Here is an 18,910-nt window from a genome sequence, read left to right on the forward strand (position 1 = left end):
TACATTTTACCTTCTGGTTCTTGTTTGTTTCTGAGATATTTATCAACCAAATTATAAAGGTTTAGATGCCTGCTTCTAATTCGTAGATTTCGCGAAGGATATGTTTTGTTATATTTGCTATTCGTCCGTATTTGCAACGATAAATACTTGCAAAGTTTTATTTTTCAATTTGTTAAAATTAGCCCCATCCAACTAACTTTCACCTTCGCGAATGTGTCTGATTTTCAAGGAAAACAACACTTTTAAACGCTTCTGTTGTAAGAAAAATGTTGATGTCAAATTTGGTTATTCTCATCCACAAATAGAAAGATATTTTATATCGATCAATCAAAACAAATGATAGCAGCTTTCCCTACATAATTACACGTATGAGTAATTCTGACATTGTTCCACTATTTTGTGTGTTGGTTTTATGGAATCAATTTCCGATAGTTAATCATGGATTTTCAGTCAATTTAATATGCGATTTATTTAAAATTCCTGTTGTGTTAATTAATTACATTTCCTAGCATATTACAATGGAAAAGCTCAACAAACGATCTGTTTTCTAGAACGAATTGTTTTAAATTATAGTGCCCCTTTTTCCGTATGGGAAAGACAATGGTGATATTGTATTATCAAAAGACGAAGTGTGTGGTCCAAACATTGTATTTGCTCCAGGGATACCGCTTATTGACAAGATGCATAAGGAGTTACACGTAAGTTCATGCTAGATTTTTCCCATCTTCTGTCTACATCACGTTTCCGTCAATCATGTAAATTGCTTTAAACCTACATTTCGAGGAATGGTGTTTATTTAGAATTACCTGGGTTTAGATTTTTTCTATTCCCTTCCAAAAAATATACGTGTGTTTTTTATTTATTTACAGGTATGTTCAAATGGACTCATTAGTTTTGACAGCAGATATAACAACCCTACACCACCTAATGATAGGACCAGTATATCGGATTTTGGAAACAGATCTCTGCTGGCACCGTTTTATGCCCAGATTGATAAAAAATCAGGATCTGTTTACTACCGGACATATGACATACACAAGTCATTTGCAAAATTGAAAGCCGATAAAAGATTGATACATCAAATAGAAGACACGATAAAAAAAGTTGGTGCAGTTAAAACTTTTGAAACAAGTTTTGCATTATTGGCTACCTGGGATGGACTGAAGCCATCAGGAATAGATTATGACGAGACTAAGGTAAGGCATTCGATTTTGTTTTGTAATAAATGTTTCCAAAATGCGAATGAAACATTTTAACTATTTCCGTGAAATGACAGTTATTCAAACTAATGAACGGAAATGATGAATAAATGTAGCAAAATATGTTGGTTCGCAAATTACAAACACATTTTTAGAATGGTATACTTTTCAGACATCCACATTTCAAGCGGTACTCGCGTCAGATGGCTCTTCAACATTCACATTTTTCATCTATGGGCAAGGTCTCATGCAGTGGAGATACAAAGGAGCTTCGCCACTACGTATTTGGGTCGGATATACGATCAATTCTTTGAATTTTTACACTCACCCATTATCGTTTTTCGAACAAATACTTTCACTTGATGGTTCAAAACAGAGTATTCCTGGATCCTACAATGGTGAATTTACATCTATTTCCTATTAGAAACATACTTTTGTAGTTTCAAACCAAACCTATTCGCATTTTCTCTTATATAAAAAATAATTAGGTCTGTATAGTGAAATCGCGCATGTAATGTAAGTTATAGGAACAGAATGTGATAAAGGCAAGGGAAAGTTTTCTATTAAACGCTGGTAGTTGACAGAAGTCATTAACTCGAATGGATGAAAACTACATGTTTTGAAGCCGAGTCCAGTGCAGGTGTATATCTTCCTAAATGTCTAGTTTGATACTGCTGGAAACAGTACTAATTAATATTTTTTTGTTTAACGTCGCACCGACACATGATAGGTCATATGGCGACTTTCCAGCTTTTATGGTGGAGGAAAACACCAGGTGCCCCTCCGTGCTTTATTTCATCACGAGCGGGTACCTGGGTAGAACCACCGACCTTCCGTAAGTCAGCTGGATGGCTTCCTCACATGAAGGACATTAAATATTTCACCTAGTACTGAACAGTTTCCGGGATATAACCTGGAATCGAACCCGGATCGCTCGCGTTGTAGTCCATCCTGTTACTACTGCGCCACTGATTGCCTGAAAGGTATCTTAAATGTATGCATATACTTTCTGTTAAATTACATACATGTACAATGTTTATAAATACCTGAGCATTACATTTTACTAAGTGTGCTATTTATTCCCAAGTATATGTGACTGTTTTATAACTAATTGTTCGAGAAAATTCTCTGCAACACAGGCGTAGCGGGATTAATATTCAAACCTTTGACAAGAGACGGTGAGCAGAGTCCAAATCATGCTGTTGATTGTATCAAATGGTATAATAACAATCTGAAAGAAAAAGAACACACAAGAATTATAGCAAGCCGATTGCCACACTGTCCATGTGATATCTGGCTTTCTCGGTATGATCCCTGGTTTTGGAACATAGACCGATGGAGCAAGGATCCCTACACTTGTGTGGACATGTTTCCTGGTCAAATTTATAGACCATATGGAAAGGTTAGTAAAATAATTTGCAATTTCTTTTATACGAATTCGTTTTAATTGTTAAGCCCTAGAATGAAAATGATGGCACAAGTTACAATCGTGAACTACAATTAATTTTTCATTTGTTTGTTTGTATTCCAGTCATGTTGCTATGACTTATCCACGTGGTCTTGGATTTCACATCGCCCAGTTGCTGGTGGATTTTACCGCTATCATCCGCAGAAATTTTCTGCAGAACATTTCAAACATGATGTAATTCCAAAACAAAAATGTTGTGAACTTTCAAAATTCTGTGACCTTTACTACGAATTACATCCAATCGGAGCTTGTTACAAAAAGTCAACATATGACTTTGGTATGTGCTCTTCATTTTAGAAATGTCTTTTTTATTTTTTTCTTGTGTATTTTGAATAGTATTTCCGAATAACACTGACGAAAAAGAAGCACGAATGGATGCTATATATATCGAACTAGTAAACACTTTACTATCAATTTAAGTAGATATGGTAACAGTATTTGTTTAAAAAGTATTCATCGTTAACAATACAGCTGAAATATGAATATCTATGCATTTTTTCAAGGCACATTTTGGGGAGATCCACATTTCCGGACCTTGGATGGGATGAATTTTACCTTTAATGGTCTGGGAGAGTATATTCTCCTAAAATTACACACCGACAATGTTACATTTGAACTTCAAGCGAGAACGGAGCGTGCTAGAAAGAGTGACGGTGAAATGTCTGATGCAACTGTTTTCTGTGCATTTGCAGCAAAAGAGTCATCTAATGCGTCTGTTCACGTTGAATTAAACAAAGCGAAAAATGGTAATTAATCCTTTTATATTCAAGGTTTAAAGTCTGATTTCATTATCTGTAAGTATTATGGCGATTTAATAGTAATTATTGATAGTTATAATACAGTACAATCGAGAGCTGACGAAAAGCCAATGGACTGGCGGTTCTTTTCGTAATATCGCATTTTCGTTAGAGTGTAGCATAGGACATTTCGCTATATATCACCTTAATATATACACGTCGTAAACCGTGATATTTAAACATGTGATTTTCGTATCGGAGTACATGTATACCATTTTATATGTACATCTGGGTTTACTATAATTGTAATGCTAGTCTTTATCTGTTTAAGCTATTATATATTGTGAGAAATGAAACAATAAAATGCCTACTATAAATATTTTTGCTATGCAAGGTATCAGTGTTTATGGCAATAACCAAGATCTAACAAGTAAATTCAGTAATTACACAGACACCATGCACCCGTTCACATATACATCAGACGAGGGCAACCTTAAGATATCTAGAAGGGACGGAGCATTGGATGTTTATTTTCCTTTGAGTGGTAAACAAAGTTATTACTAAACTCTATGTTTATTGAAGATACCTAAATAAACTAAGCACAGAAAATATATTAAAGTGTTTGTCTCATTCCGTGTAAATATATAAATTATGAATACTTTGTCTTAGAACAGTCATGATAGTATAATAGTATATGCCATGTATTTCCATTGTACCACTGCATTACTCTTGTTTCACTCATTATCATGTTTAATTGCAACGAAATAATACAGTTAATTGTTATTACATACTTGCTGAAATGTGCAACATTGTAATGCGTTGTTATTATGTCCCAACATTCATATAAAGCATGTAGCGTTGATGCTTACCGTCTTGCCGTACATCTGTCTGACTCGAAATAGTCTGTCTCCAACAACTCCCTTACTATTAGCGTGATTTGCTTCAAACTTTCACAGATGTACAACCTTGATGTGCCAATGACAAAAAATATAAAGTCTTTTTTTTTTACTATTCTACCGCAGTTATAACTCTTTGATTATTTTGTTACATAAAATACCGAGACCACCTTGTGTGACCAACCTCCCACACACAATTAGCCTGATTTGCATTAAATTTGACAGATGGAAAAGCTTCATTTGTAGATAACATCAAGGAATTAACTTTTTCCTGTCACAGTTATAGCCCTTTTATAGTTTTGCTATGTTGAATATAGAGAAATATCTAGTGTTAACAACTCCTCAAACGTAATTGAAAGAATATGCTAGAATGTTTCACTGATGAAGAACATTCAATTGAAAAAGACCACAATTGATGGATTTCTATTTTCTGCTATTTTAGCTCACATGAGCCAAATGCTCAGGGTTAGCTATTGTGATCACTTACCGTCCGTTGTCTGTAAACTTCTACATTTAAACTTGAGTGGAGCTCTACAAAAAATGTTCAAAGTATGAATTCAATGCAGAACTCTGGTTGCCATGGCAACTGAAAGGAAAAGATTTAAAAATCTTCTTCTCAAGAACCAGAAGCCCTAGAGGTTAGATATTTGGCGTTAAGCATTGCTTAGTGGACCACTACTAAGTTTATTCTAATCATGACCCCGGGATCAAAATTGATCCCGCCCCAGGGGTCATATGATTTTACATAAGAAAATATTTTTAAAAATCTTTTTCTAAAAAACCGAAAGCCCTAGAGCTTAGATATTTAACATGTAGCATTGCCTAGTAGACCTCTACTAAAGTTGTTCAAACCATGATCACGGGGTCATAATTGACCCCGCCCCAGGGGTCACTTGAATTTACATAGATTTCTATAGGAAAATCTTCAAAAAAATTTAAAAATAAACCAGAAGACCTAGAGCTTAGGTGTTTAAGATGTAGCATTGCCTAGTGGACTTCTACAAAATTTGTTCAAATCATGAAAATTGACCCCGTTCCAGGGTCACTTGATTTTACATAGGAAAATATTCAAAACTTTTCTGAAGATAAACCAGAAGGCTAGGTCTTAGATATTTGACATGTCGCATTGCCTAGTAGACTTCTACAAAATTTGTTCAAATCATGACCCATGGGGTCAAAATTTTCTAAAAATAAACCAGAAGGCCTAGAGCTTAGATATTTGACATGTAGCATTGGCAAGTAAACCTCTACAAATGTGTTTAATTTATGACCCCTGGGGTCAAATTGACCTAGACATAGGGGTTACTTGATTGTACATAGGGAAATCTTTATAAAATTACTAAACATAAACCAGAAGGCCTAATTCTTAGATATTTGATACGTAACATTGCCTAGTAGACTTCTAAAAACATTATTTAAATCATTACCCCCGGGGTTAAATTGGCCCGTCCCGACGGGTTGCTTGATTGTACAACGGAAAATCTTCCAAAAATCATCAGTTTGAAATTTAAAACATGTAGCTCATATTACTCATGTGAGCGGTCCAGGGTCATTATGACCCTTTTGTTGTATTTTTTCTAGACTTTTGACCCTTTCTTAATTTTAGATAAGAAAATTGGTGTCATACATTTTTAAAAGCAATGAATTTAAATTTGCTTAGATGCACAGCTTTACCCAAATTTGCTTCAACGTTCCAATCGAGCATTATTCAGTTTGTTTGAGTGTACTAGACACTTTCCTATTTAAAGGATGGCACAATATATGGGGTTAACATCCGCGTCCAATGAACACAAATTTAGTTACGGATATGATATGTTAATTCAAATTTTTACTTTTGTTTAGATATATCTCTAAACATATCTGTGAGTGTTGAAATGTTGTCACTCATAACTACAATAGCGAAGAAATGGCATAATATGACAACAGGTCTCCTTGGTAACTACGATGGTAATCCAAAAAATGACTTCTCTTTGCCGAATGGAACTATTCTTAGCGCCGATATGACAGAGCGGGAAGTGTTTGCTTATGGAAAGACATGTAAGTGTCTATTGAATAATTAATAATATATGATGAGTTTGATTCTGGAAACGAATTTTATAGACTTGTAAAAGAGCATTAAGACGGACTGTTCCAACGTTTTAGTTCTGAAGTCGAGTAGTGATACAACCTCAATTACATAAAAGCTAAGCTAGGTATACTTACATATAACCAAATATATTTTGCAGTAGGCAGTTAGCCGTTTCAACGCTCTTGAAGTAATATAGAAACTTTATGTTTTCCTTCATATTTTTTAATATCTAACTTTCATTTTTGTATCATTGCTCAGTGTCATATATTAATACATTTATATATATATATTGTTTTCTGTTGATTTTAAATTCAAGGAAGCTTTTCTTTCTTTATTTATTTGATAACATTATATGTCATATTCACGACTGAAGCCTTCAGTAGTATGGCATTTATTGATTACACAAATACTTGGTTGTGTTTCAAAATTAAAGCAATACTTTTATTGACCTATTGTAGGGAGAATTAATCCAAACAACTCGGCATTCATTTACAATGAAGGAAAGACACATTTTGATTATCATAATGAAACCTATATTCCACGGTTTTTGGATGAAGTTAATCCTGCTAAAGTACTGGAAGCAGAGAATACATGCAACGGTTCCCAAAACATCGAGTGTATCTTTGATTTTGTCTTCACTGAAAAACCAGAAATTGCAGAAAATTCAAATCGAATTAAAGGACAGTCCGAGACTATCAAAAATGAGATGGGCAAGTATAGTTAAACATGCATATGTTTGAAGATGTAATGATGAAGGGAATAAGAAATCGCGATATCAGTTAGTATTCAAACAGAACAGACATTTTTATTATGGTACTATTTTAAATTTAACAATGCGTAAATTATATTTTCCTCACCCATTACTTTGATAACTTGTTTGAAATATTTCCTCTTGAGTTATAAAACAACCGATAGACATTTCATTAGGCGTTTGAAAATGGTCACAAAATATATAATTTCAAAAGCCGTTTGCTTCAACATATTTTTAGACGAAACAGTGCCAACTGTAACAGGATGTGACACGGTCAATATAACAATTGGTCAGAATGTTACTTGTGAAGTTACACTGGAAGAAGGAAACGATATACATTTTGTAGAGAATAATGTTAGTGCCGAATACAACAGGGAAATGTCTGCAGTAACCTACTTTCAGCAAGATGACAGTCCAGTAAATCTTCGGTAGGTATATGCATAAACTGTAAATACGTATATGCCAAATACTTTCATACCACTGCAATTTTGTGTCCCGTTAGAGATTATAGATATATTTCACAAATGCAATTGTTTCCCGTTTTTAGTACGGATGTTTGCCAGTCCATCAGTTGTAACATAACAATAATGTTAATTTCTTCTAAAATGATCGTGCGAAAAGATTGTAACAAGAAAGGTGGAACTAATCTTTAGACTTACTTGAACCTTTACAAACTGACAAACTGTATGCAGGCTTAGCATCTTTGAGTTTAACGTTTGCCATAAAAAATGCTTCGTGGAACTAGTCCAGTTCTAACGGCTTTTATCAGATTATACAACAGTAATATCATCGAACTGAATAACGATTAGGTAGGGTAATTGTCGACTTATTAAAACTTATTAAAGTTTCCACTTAATCTATATTATTGTCTATCCAGAGGCGAAATTATTTAATTATCTGATCACTAGCCAGAGATAGATATAGTTGCTGTTTTCCTTAGTAAAAAAATTTTCACGCCTCACCTAAGTGACATATTTATTGTCATTTCTAACGTCATAATCAATTCAATTAGTACCTGGAAACACTAAAATCCATTTAAATATGATTGGTAAAATTGGTTTAATATGTCTGCCCGTTACACAACATTCGGAACTGTGTGGTAACGCTCGTGTTTATTCCATGCTGTCTCTTGGGAATGAAAACGCTTTTGAGACAGGGAGGTATGTAAGATTTTTATACAGCATATTTTAAGCCATTTTATTACCTCACACCTGTCACAAAGTGACAAAGTGAGCTTTTGTGATCGCGTGGCGCCCGTCGTCCGTCGTCACGTCCGCCCGTGCGTGCGTTTTTCCGCCTGCAAACTTTTGCTTGTGACCACTCTAGTGGTCACATTTTTAATGGGATCTTTATGAAAGTTAGTCAGAATGTTCATCTTGATGATATCTAGGTCAATATTGAAGCTGGGTCACGTGCGGTCCAAAACTATGTCTGTTGGTGTAAATATAGAAAATCCTTGTGACCTCATACTTTCCAATGTATCTTCATGAAAGTTAGTCAGAATATTTAACTTGATGATATCTAGGTCAAGTTTGAAAATGGGTCACGTGTCATCAAAAACTATGTCAGTAGGTCAAAAACATTGTGACCTCTCTAAAGGCCATATTTTTCATTGGATATGTATTAAAATTGGTTTGAACATTTTTCTTGGCGATATCTAGATCTAATTTAAAACTGGGTCAACTGCATTCAAACACTAGGTCATTAGGTCTAAAAATAGAAAAACCTTTTGACCTCTCTAGAGGCCATACTTGTAAATGGATCTTCATAAAAATTGGTCAGAATGTTTACCTTGATGACATCTAGGTTAAGTTCGAAACTGGATGACGCATCTTCAATAACTAGGTCAGTAGGTCAAATAATGACCTCTAAAGGCCATATTGTTTATAAGTTCTGTATGAAAGTTGGTCTGAATGTTGATGATATCTAGGTGGTCAAGTTTGAAACTTGGTCAACTGCGATCAAAAACTAGATCAGTAGGACTAAAAGTAGAAAAACCTTGTGACCTCTCTTGAGGCAATGCTTGTGAATGGATCTTCATAACAATTCGTCAGAATGTTCACCTTGATAATATCTAGGTTTGAAAGTGGATCAAGTGCCCTCAAAAACTAGGTCAGTAGGACAAATAATAAAAAAAACTCATTGTGACCACTCTAGAAGCCATATTTTTATGGGATCTTTATGAAAGTTGAACTGAATGTTTATCTTGAAAATATCTAGGTCAAGTTCGAAACTGGGTCAAGTGTAGTCAGGAACTAGGTCAGTAGGTCTGAAAATAGAATAACCTTGTGACCTGTGTAGAGACCATACTCTTGAATGGATTTTCATAAAAATTGGTCAGAATGTTCATCGTGATGATATCTAGGTCAAGTTTGAAACTGGGTCACTTGCGTCAATAACTAGGTCAGTAAGTCAAATAATAAAAAAACTTGTGACCTCTTTAGAGGCCATAGTTTTCATGGGATCTGTATGAAAGTTGGTCTAAATGTTCATCTTGATGATATCTAGGTCAGATTCAATACTGAGTCACATGAGCTCAAAAACTAGGTCACTATTTCAAATAATAGAAAAACGACGTCATACTCAGTTCAAAACTGGTCAAATTGGGGCAGGTGAGCGATTCAGGACCATCATGGTCATCTTGTTTTCAAATAGGGAGCAGTCGTCTTACACCAACACACAACCTGCAGAAAAAGGTTCATGTGTTACTTTATATCAAGTACTGTAGGATTCGTTGTTTCGTACGCGGTTATTAATATCTGATCTTTAGTCTTTTATAAATGCGTAAAATGTAAACTTGATGTAATTTGCACTTTACAGCTTCACTGCTAGGAATGTAAATGGTCGCTCTTCTCCGCCATTTATAATAAGCATCCTACTGTGTACTGGATGTAACGGACGCGGTACATGCACTGACAGCCCGAGGGAAGATCCTAGAGAAACAGAATATTTCAAATACGCTACCTGTATTTGTGACTCTGAGTACGAAGGTAACATTTAATCGATTTAAGATGTTAAGTTTTCTTTGTAATTACATTTAACGCTTTTACATACAACTTATGAACTTAAATTGTGTTCTTAAGAACTCTAATATTAGAACAGTTGTTTACATTTAACATTGCTAATACGTTTTGTGTATCCTCTGAAAGCACAGATTCTAATGCTGTCGTAAATTTACCTACACAAAATGGACGCTAATGTGAGTGCCCTAGTTATGTACGACATACAGATAAAGTTATGGTTTCGCTTTAACATTTTAGGTCTAGATTGCGAACATGAATTTGACGCGTGTTCTGCAAACCCTTGCTCATTTGGAAGAAACTGTACAAAAATATCAGCCGAAGAACAAAGGTCGTCTCTGGGCAGAACGTATAAGTGTGGGGCATGTCCTCCCGGTTTTTCGTCAAAGGCGGATGGCTATCATTTTGAATGCTTTGGTATGCACATGCCATTATTAACAACAAGGATTACATGTTAATTTAATAATTATTCTTTAAGTATAAATTAATTTGATATTGTATTGTTATGTGTAATTTAGTTTTAATAATTGTAACTCTTATCTGTGTATCTTACACATTCTTTGATGCAGATTTAAAAAGCAAAGCTTCATTCTGTGTACGATGTGATAATGTACGAGTAGCTTGCGAAATACGTTTGTGCGACGACGTAATTATTTCAAATAACATCAACGAATTGATGGTCAAGTGTATTTTTTGAGTCGATATGAGAATACACAGATACATAAATTACAAACTGATGTTCTTTCATCATCGGACTGAGTTATCATTTAAAAGATACCATACATTAACTTTCCTCTTCCTAGATGTTAATGAATGTTCAACTGAGATTTGTGAACATAACTGCACGAACACAGAAGGCAGCTACATGTGCACGTGCAGGGAAGGGTACAGAGTCGACACTAGAAATTCAAGTCTGTGTAGAGGTATAGCACGCTGTCTTAGTCTATCATAAAGACCGAAATGAAAGTCCTTTCTAACAACACGTCCTCTCAATTAAATTATTTAACATAGTGTTTCTTGAGTATCCAATTTTATTCATGAATATCCAACATTAATTTGGTAGGAAATTTTCAATTTAAAGAGGAAATAAAAGGATCATGTTTACTTAACTGTTCATTCAACGTTACCTGTTGTTCTATTATTGAACACAATACGGGTTCTCATGTAGATCAGTATGGAGTATAAATGCACTTTCTTATTTCTTTTAAGATATAAATGAGTGTGACGAAGCACTTCACAATTGTTCGCAGGAATGCAACAACACAGAAGGTGGTTATGACTGCACATGTCATTCAAGTTTCTACTTCAATTCTTCAACGTGGTCTTGTCTTACCCTTGAAGGTACATTTATTGTTTTCTACATGTATGTATTTACTGATGATTGATGTATACAAACAGTTCGATGTGGAGCAAAAGAATACATAAAATACGTCAAAATCGTCAAAAGATGTTTACCTTTTGTGTTATTAAAGTAGGCTGGGACCTGAGTTTAAAACTACCATCATTTACAAAAGCTCGTATTAAAATGATGATATGTCTTCTTGGAATAACATTATTTCTTTATCTTTTTAATTCGATAATAGGGAGTAAATGCACAAGTGATGAAGAAAAGAAGTGCCTAAATAAAACAAGTGACTGCACGAAACTTAATGGAAATTCAACATGTATCTGTAAAGCTGGTTTTAAATGGAACAAAACAGCGTCTACATGCGATGGTAATTTTAATTCATAATTATTTTTTTTTGTTTTAATGATTATATTTAGCACTTTAAGATATATGAATGAATATATGTTTTTCAAAATTCTATGAAATTGCCATGAACTTGCTTGAAATGTATGGATTGTTTTGATTTGAAATACTGGTACAATTGCCGGCAGAATTTTCTGTTAATCTACATACCATCAAAGAATATATTAATGTATTCCTTGAATTTCATGAATCTTTCACAGATATCAACGAGTGCGAAAGAAGTGTATGCCCGCAAAACTGCATAAATACATTTGGCAGTTTCCGTTGTGAATGTTTCGTAGGATATCAGTTACAAGACGCTACAACATGCACACGTAAAGATGTTGATACCTTTGTTGTTTAATTAATTCAACAAATTGACTTTTATTTCAAACCACCTTTTAATAACTACATGTAAAATGGAGGACAAATTATCAATTTAAATGATAACTGAAGTGACCTTGACCCTTTTTATGTTGCTATCTTTTCATTTAATTAATACATTGACTGAACTTTTAGATTATTTTATTTTTTAGATTCGTATGATTCAATGTATTGTAACTGATACAGATTTCTGCTGTATAATTAGCTATAGCATGTTGCTTTAACTTCTATGTGTTTAGCGTTCAAAGATTCCTTTTTGTAGAATGTGATGTTCAACACTGGGGAGAAAACTGCTCGCATAAATGTGACTGCACGGGCCAAGGAGCGACAAGATGCGACCCGGCTAAAGGATGTATATGTGCTAATGGCTGGGAAGGCGAAACTTGCAATGACGATATAAATGAATGCGAAGTTGTCGGTGATATTTGCAAAGACCCTAGGAAGCTCTGTGTCAATAGTCTAGGAGCATACAGATGTAATTGCAGATCTGGGTACCTGGAGACAAACAAAGGCCTTTGCGAGGGTAATGCTTATACATTTGTATTATTATTTAGTGTAAACGTTAAAGACCTTCAACGGATATGTGTGGGTACTGTGTGATGGATTGGGAGCGAGGCGTTAAATGATTGTTTTTTTCATTTTGCCCCAACAAATTTTCCTGGAGGGTCACTGATAAGTCCAATAAGTAATTTGTTTTACTGACGACTTAACTTAGCCAGTCATAAACTGAAGATCTAATGTCCTCCAAAATTATATAGAATGACGACGTTTTGATCAATAACACGATAGGTGTTTTCTACCTTAGGTGACGCGGGGTCAAAATAATCTTTTTACATACCTATATATAATGTGTTAAAAGTATGGCTGTTCTATTTCGATCTCTTCAGGTCGTAAAAGCACGACATATATATTGTGCTAGTGTACTGTTTATATTTTCAGCTTTAACATTTCGGCTCTGGTGGTTTAAATTCCCAAACTTTAAACGCTTTGGGCATTGTTTCATCACCCCTTAGATAGTGTACCTACTTTTTGTGTCTTTTGGCAGTGTCTGTGTTTACACAATCGCAGATCGCCTCTCTGGATTTTCTCCGTTGTTTTCTCGTCTGGGGACAATATGCTGCTTTTCATGGAATTGCACTCTGTGCATCATTGAAGATTCGATATGCTTCACCGTATAAATACATCTGAAATGTAATCTTCTGATTCTTTTCTAATAACATGTGTAAATATTGAGTTCTGCTGAACCCGGGACTAGGGGCGTGAAAATAGGGCCTCACAGATTCTCGGTTACGACGTTTCCAACATAAAGATACTGAAAATGACATTCATATATTCATTTGAAATAAGTTATTACTTTCTTCGATAAATAAAATATATATAAAATATTTACGGATATCTATGGTGCGGAAAAATCAAAACATTACGTCAAGACTGTCCAAAGGCATACAATTTCAGATAATTCCAATTAAAATATCGCCTTAAAAGTTTTTCCTTTTTTTTCTTTTTGTTTTAAACCCTTACTAGTACACGTATGTGCATAATAATAAGGGTCATTTCAACTTAGCTTGATCTGGAATGTTGTAAAAGTATTTCGTAGATTATTAAACCCGACACAGGTGATCCATGCAAAATTCACATAAGCCGAATACACCATCCGAAATAACCTATTGTTATTGTAATCCTATTATCGTGACGGTGTTATAACACTGCGGTCACGAATGTATGATAATTTCTCGGCTAAACATTTCAGACGTCAACGAGTGTTCATATCCGCTCATGAATGATTGTATGCAGGAATGTTCAAATACTGTTGGTGGTTACACATGCGGTTGTTTTGACGGCTTCACAAGAGGCAACGTAACACAGTGCATGGGTAGTTTGATTTATCTTTTATTTAAATATTTCTGAACTCATTGCTAGACATGTGGAAGAAAACATTTGTGGCGTTGTATATATGATTCACGTCGTTTCTATACATATATAGAAATACTTTTTGCAATTTGACATTTTTCTTATTGTAATCTTGTCTTTTTAGCCGCTCTTCAGTTAATGTTTGTGATAACCTTTCAACCGCAAGGTATTTTCCTGGAGCACATTTTCTTTACGTATTTATTTTTGAAAATTATTCATCACAGTGCATAGATGGAAATGATTTAGGTGACATCATGCCAAACATCCACATACTACCAAATATTTCTGCTGTTCGAAAATCATACCCGTGAAACGGAAATTAGGCAGATTAAAGTAAATTATATGTTTTCAAAGAATATCATTTTCCAAATGTAACATGTCCAAAATTTTGTTGACTGTTAGATATAGACGAATGTGAACTAGGAACATCTGGATGTGAACAAGTATGTAAGAACAGTCCTGGTCTGTTCAGCTGTTACTGCCACTTTGGATATACATTAAACGATGACCGTAAATCTTGTACTAAAGGTAAGTAGAACTTAATAACTGTCATGTTAAAAATACGGCATATTTATGGATAAAAACAGGAGTTTTATAAATAATGAGATCAGTCTTATAATTATGATAACCGTACCATATTAAGCATACATGTAACATCGACATCCTTCAAAGTAGGAACCGTTCGTACCAAAAATGAATCGCTGAACGATTTCATTTGACATTTATTTATTCTTCAGTTTCCGATCCCTGTAAGACTTTTTTGTAATCTTAATTGTTCTCAATACTCTGTGGTAGATGGGAACAACGCACAACGCAGCATGTAGACCTTAATTTAGATATTTATTATGATTCATTGTAAGTGATCTTGATTGTGCTCAATATTCGTGTAGTAGAAGGGAACAAAGCGGCGTGTAGATTTTAGTTCATGTATTCATTATGTTTCAGTTTCCGATCCCTGTAAGAGTATAAGTAATCTTAATTGTTCTCATTACTGTTTGGACGACAACGCGACTTGTAGGTGTCAGAAAGGTTATACTCTTGGAACCGACGGACAAACGTGTTTAGGTTTGTATTTCTTTCTGTCCCAGTATATGGATTCATTGTTACATTTTCTCGTCCATTTGGATCACGGAGTCCATCCAATACCGATGGAATAGAGTTCCGCTTCAGTCGATGCTAGTGGGTGTAAGGTGTGTTGCACTTTCTCTTACCTCTCATGAACACACTCAATCAAACCGAGTCAGCCATGTCTTGCTTGTTTGCAATCTATGCTTTAAAGGGATCATTGTACAGATGTTTGAAACTTATTCTATTACTATGTGGAAAACTATTTATTCATATTGCTCTTTCGATTCCTACAATTCTCATTTCTACGATATGATTTTGGAGATCGTAATAATTTATTTTCTATAGTAAATTGATGGTTTGGTTTAATCTCGAATGTACAGAGGAATATACAGATCAGAAGAAATTTGAACAAATGAAAAGTGTTTACATACAATTAGCGAATATGACTGAAATCTTCATCGAGTAACAGTATAATTACATTTACTGTATGAGCAAAAGTTTTCCAGTGGTTGGTTTTCCACTGACCGTTCCATGTGTTCCTTTATGTGAAAGTTTTTCCTTGTTGTATAAAGGCTTTACTTTGTCTATGCTTTTGTTTTTATACAGTCATACCGGTAAACGTACACTAATTTGCATTGTTCATGTTAGGCAGGCTGCGTTCTTACGATGAAGCTAATCCTATTAGACTTTTGTCTTCGTTTTGCCAACTTTATCCTTTTATTGAAGATAGAACATATTATAGATAGTTTAAAAGAATAATAATGCGTTAATAATGTTTATCTGTTTATTCTTGTTTATAGATAACAACGAATGTGAAAAGGATCCTTGTGATACAGGTGCCGAATGTATGAATACAGAAGGACATTATGTTTGCAAGTGTCCTGTGGGTACAAAGCTTGAAAATGATGGAAGAACTTGTACAGGTCTGTTATGTTTTGCTTTTCAAGTAGACCATCTACAACTGAAACAATACCATCGGTCTTTTCACCTTAATTTGATTAGGTTTTATAATGGTACCATTTTTACGAAGAACGCGTACTCAGTTGTAGAGCCAGTTTTAGTATTTAATTTACACCCGTCTTAAGCATGTTCATTTTAACACATTTTACATCAGGTTATCAGGCTGATATATTCATTTGAATACTATGTTATTTATTTGTGTATTGAGTCTTTCATTTCCATAGAATATTTACTTCATGTTATTGACTCGTCTGATACATTTTTTCGTGTTACCGTGTACAATTAGACATTTCATTTTATTATATGTTGTCATATGATATCTGTCGAGTTTATTCATTTTTAATAGATTTTGTCATTTACAATTAGCAACAGTCTGATAATGTTATTCTTAAACAGATAGGTGATTATATCGTCCACTGTGTTATACTATTGACATAACTTTTAAGGTTGTGATAAGTTCCATTACGGCGAGGAGTGTTCACAGACTTGCAGCTGTTTGCATGGCGTATGTGACAGTGTAACAGGTTTTTATGAGCTTCCTTAGTTTATTATCATACGAACGGCAACATATGGAACAAGACTGAAGTTATAAATTGTAATTCATGTCTAACAACAGTTATATTAAATACACTCAAATACTGCAACATCTCTGCATATGGAAAACGTTATACAAGATGGTTGTCATCATAAATAAATTTTAGAAATATGCATAATATAAGGGTTGTTAAGGTAATATTTTTTTATGATTGCCGAAGCGTGACTACCGATCATACAGCACATTTTCGGATAAAGATAATTCACCTAAACAGAGATTAAATTTTGATTGCTTTTCTGAATGTCTAATGTCCGCTTACGTCCTCACAATTGTAAAAATAAATTCATTTAACTTTTATTTTGGATTTAACGTCGCACCGACACATGGTAGGTCATATGGCGACTTTCCAGCTTTTAATGGTGGAAGAAGACCCAGGTGCCCCTACGTGCATAATTTCATCACAAGCGGGCACATAGGTAGAACCACCGACCTTCCGTAAGCCAGCTGGATGCTTTCCTCACTTAAAGAATTCAACACTACGAGTGAGCTTCGAACCCACATCGATGAGAGGCAAGTGATTTGAAGTCAGTGACCTTAACCACTCGGCCACGGAGGCCCCTAAATTCATTTACCTGTTGTTGTTCAAATGATGAAATGTTCAGTTGACTGTTACGTTAGAAAACGCGAAGTCTGATGACTTGTGTATTTGTTTGTGTCATGCATGGAGACTTCCGGTTATATGTCGGTTACTTCAATACCAAAATGATGGGAATGCGTTTGGTATTATTGTGTTTATAGTGTTTCAGTAAATTATTTATAAAATCGCCTACCTTTAAGATAAATAAAAGTCGGTACTGATTCTAATCGATTTACATTTATCTGATTTCTGGATATTTAAAAATATAATTATTATGAGTAATCGACTTCAGCATTTAAAAACATTTTAAAAATTTTAATGCGCGCTGTTAACTTTACATAAGAAATTACATGAAATACAGAACGAGCCATATATGCACATGTTACAATTGTCTTGCTTCAGTTAACATATATGAAACTACCACATAGGATCAATGCAACGAATAATGAAAAGGGAATATTAAAACTCAGACAAGTGGACAGAATTAACCTATATGGATGAAGTTTTGCAACGGCCTTGTGTGAGTAAATAAATGATTCGTAAATGCTTTTTTTCAGATAACAAAAAGGAAATTGTATGAATAAGTTACGTGGTAATAATTTCACAACCAAAGCTATTGTATTTAGGTTGTACATGCAAGGACGGATGGACTGGTATAAATTGTGACAAAAATGAGTGTGAGACAGGATCGATAAAGTGTATTGAAGAGAATACAATGTGTGTGAACACTCCCGGAAGTGCTGCTTGTGTATGTATTGCGGGTTACGCAAACATATCTGGCATCTGCAAAGGTAGAAATCATTTTACGTTCTATTATATCAAAACAATTGTACCTAATTCAACCCTGCTTATATTAATAGGGAGAGAGTAAGATCCTTCTCCGAGGGGGAGCGTATGTTCTCTGTTACGATTTGATACAAGACGTTGTGTCTAAAATCATTCGTCCTCCACTTCAGATTCATGGAAGACTGATGAAGTTAACTGCCGGCCGTAACGTGTACATGACTCAAATGAATTGCTTAAAATGTTAGATCAACAATAATGCTAATATTTGACGAGTTTCAATTCTAAATTGTTTATTTTTTTCTGTTCTAGATATTGACGAATGTCAGCATACAACACTGAATTTGTGTGATCAAACATGTTCCAATACAGAAGGCAGTTATAGTTGTGGATGTCATCGTGGTTTTGTTTATTCGAAAGGAAAATGTACAGGTATTGTATGATAGATATAAGAAGTTTTCAAAATGGTAACTTAAAGTAAACACGGCAATAACACAGAATAAAATTTGAAGATCCTTCGGAATAACAGAAAAGTACTAGGCAAAATAAAACATTTTCTGTTTATTGAATCTATTCGTGAGAGATAATGGAGCTCACACTTTACGAGATATTCGTTTGCATTATAAATAATGCCTTAGCAAATTAGAACTTAATGCGTATAGAATTGTTCAACAGAATTAGTTTATCGTTGTATTTGTGACAAAGCACTGAGATCATCTCCCGAGGAACTGACTGAAGGAAATAGAAAAAGTGGAAACTCCACA

General features: G+C 34.4%; 1 protein-coding gene across 1 annotated transcript in view; it reads left to right on the forward strand.

Annotated features, from left to right (window-relative positions):
• LOC123541782 (uncharacterized) overlaps window positions 1-18,910 on the forward strand; it is a 48,175-nt gene that overhangs the window by 16,037 nt on the left and 13,228 nt on the right. Inside the window, exons 15-38 of the mRNA XM_053531720.1 lie at window positions 574-698; window positions 870-1,196; window positions 1,372-1,597; window positions 2,339-2,601; window positions 2,731-2,944; window positions 3,171-3,413; window positions 3,799-3,948; window positions 6,143-6,337; window positions 6,827-7,078; window positions 7,358-7,547; window positions 9,940-10,109; window positions 10,380-10,556; window positions 10,943-11,062; window positions 11,349-11,480; window positions 11,723-11,854; window positions 12,090-12,203; window positions 12,515-12,775; window positions 14,003-14,125; window positions 14,566-14,691; window positions 15,109-15,228; window positions 16,032-16,154; window positions 16,638-16,715; window positions 17,990-18,154; window positions 18,459-18,578. Coding sequence (XP_053387695.1) covers window positions 574-698; window positions 870-1,196; window positions 1,372-1,597; window positions 2,339-2,601; window positions 2,731-2,944; window positions 3,171-3,413; window positions 3,799-3,948; window positions 6,143-6,337; window positions 6,827-7,078; window positions 7,358-7,547; window positions 9,940-10,109; window positions 10,380-10,556; window positions 10,943-11,062; window positions 11,349-11,480; window positions 11,723-11,854; window positions 12,090-12,203; window positions 12,515-12,775; window positions 14,003-14,125; window positions 14,566-14,691; window positions 15,109-15,228; window positions 16,032-16,154; window positions 16,638-16,715; window positions 17,990-18,154; window positions 18,459-18,578 — 4,146 coding nt within the window. The remainder of the gene's footprint in view (window positions 1-573; window positions 699-869; window positions 1,197-1,371; window positions 1,598-2,338; window positions 2,602-2,730; window positions 2,945-3,170; window positions 3,414-3,798; window positions 3,949-6,142; window positions 6,338-6,826; window positions 7,079-7,357; window positions 7,548-9,939; window positions 10,110-10,379; window positions 10,557-10,942; window positions 11,063-11,348; window positions 11,481-11,722; window positions 11,855-12,089; window positions 12,204-12,514; window positions 12,776-14,002; window positions 14,126-14,565; window positions 14,692-15,108; window positions 15,229-16,031; window positions 16,155-16,637; window positions 16,716-17,989; window positions 18,155-18,458; window positions 18,579-18,910) is intronic.

The sequence above is a fragment of the Mercenaria mercenaria genome, chromosome 19, assembly GCF_021730395.1.
Source record: "Mercenaria mercenaria strain notata chromosome 19, MADL_Memer_1, whole genome shotgun sequence".
NCBI classification, from domain to species: domain Eukaryota; kingdom Metazoa; phylum Mollusca; class Bivalvia; order Venerida; family Veneridae; genus Mercenaria; species Mercenaria mercenaria.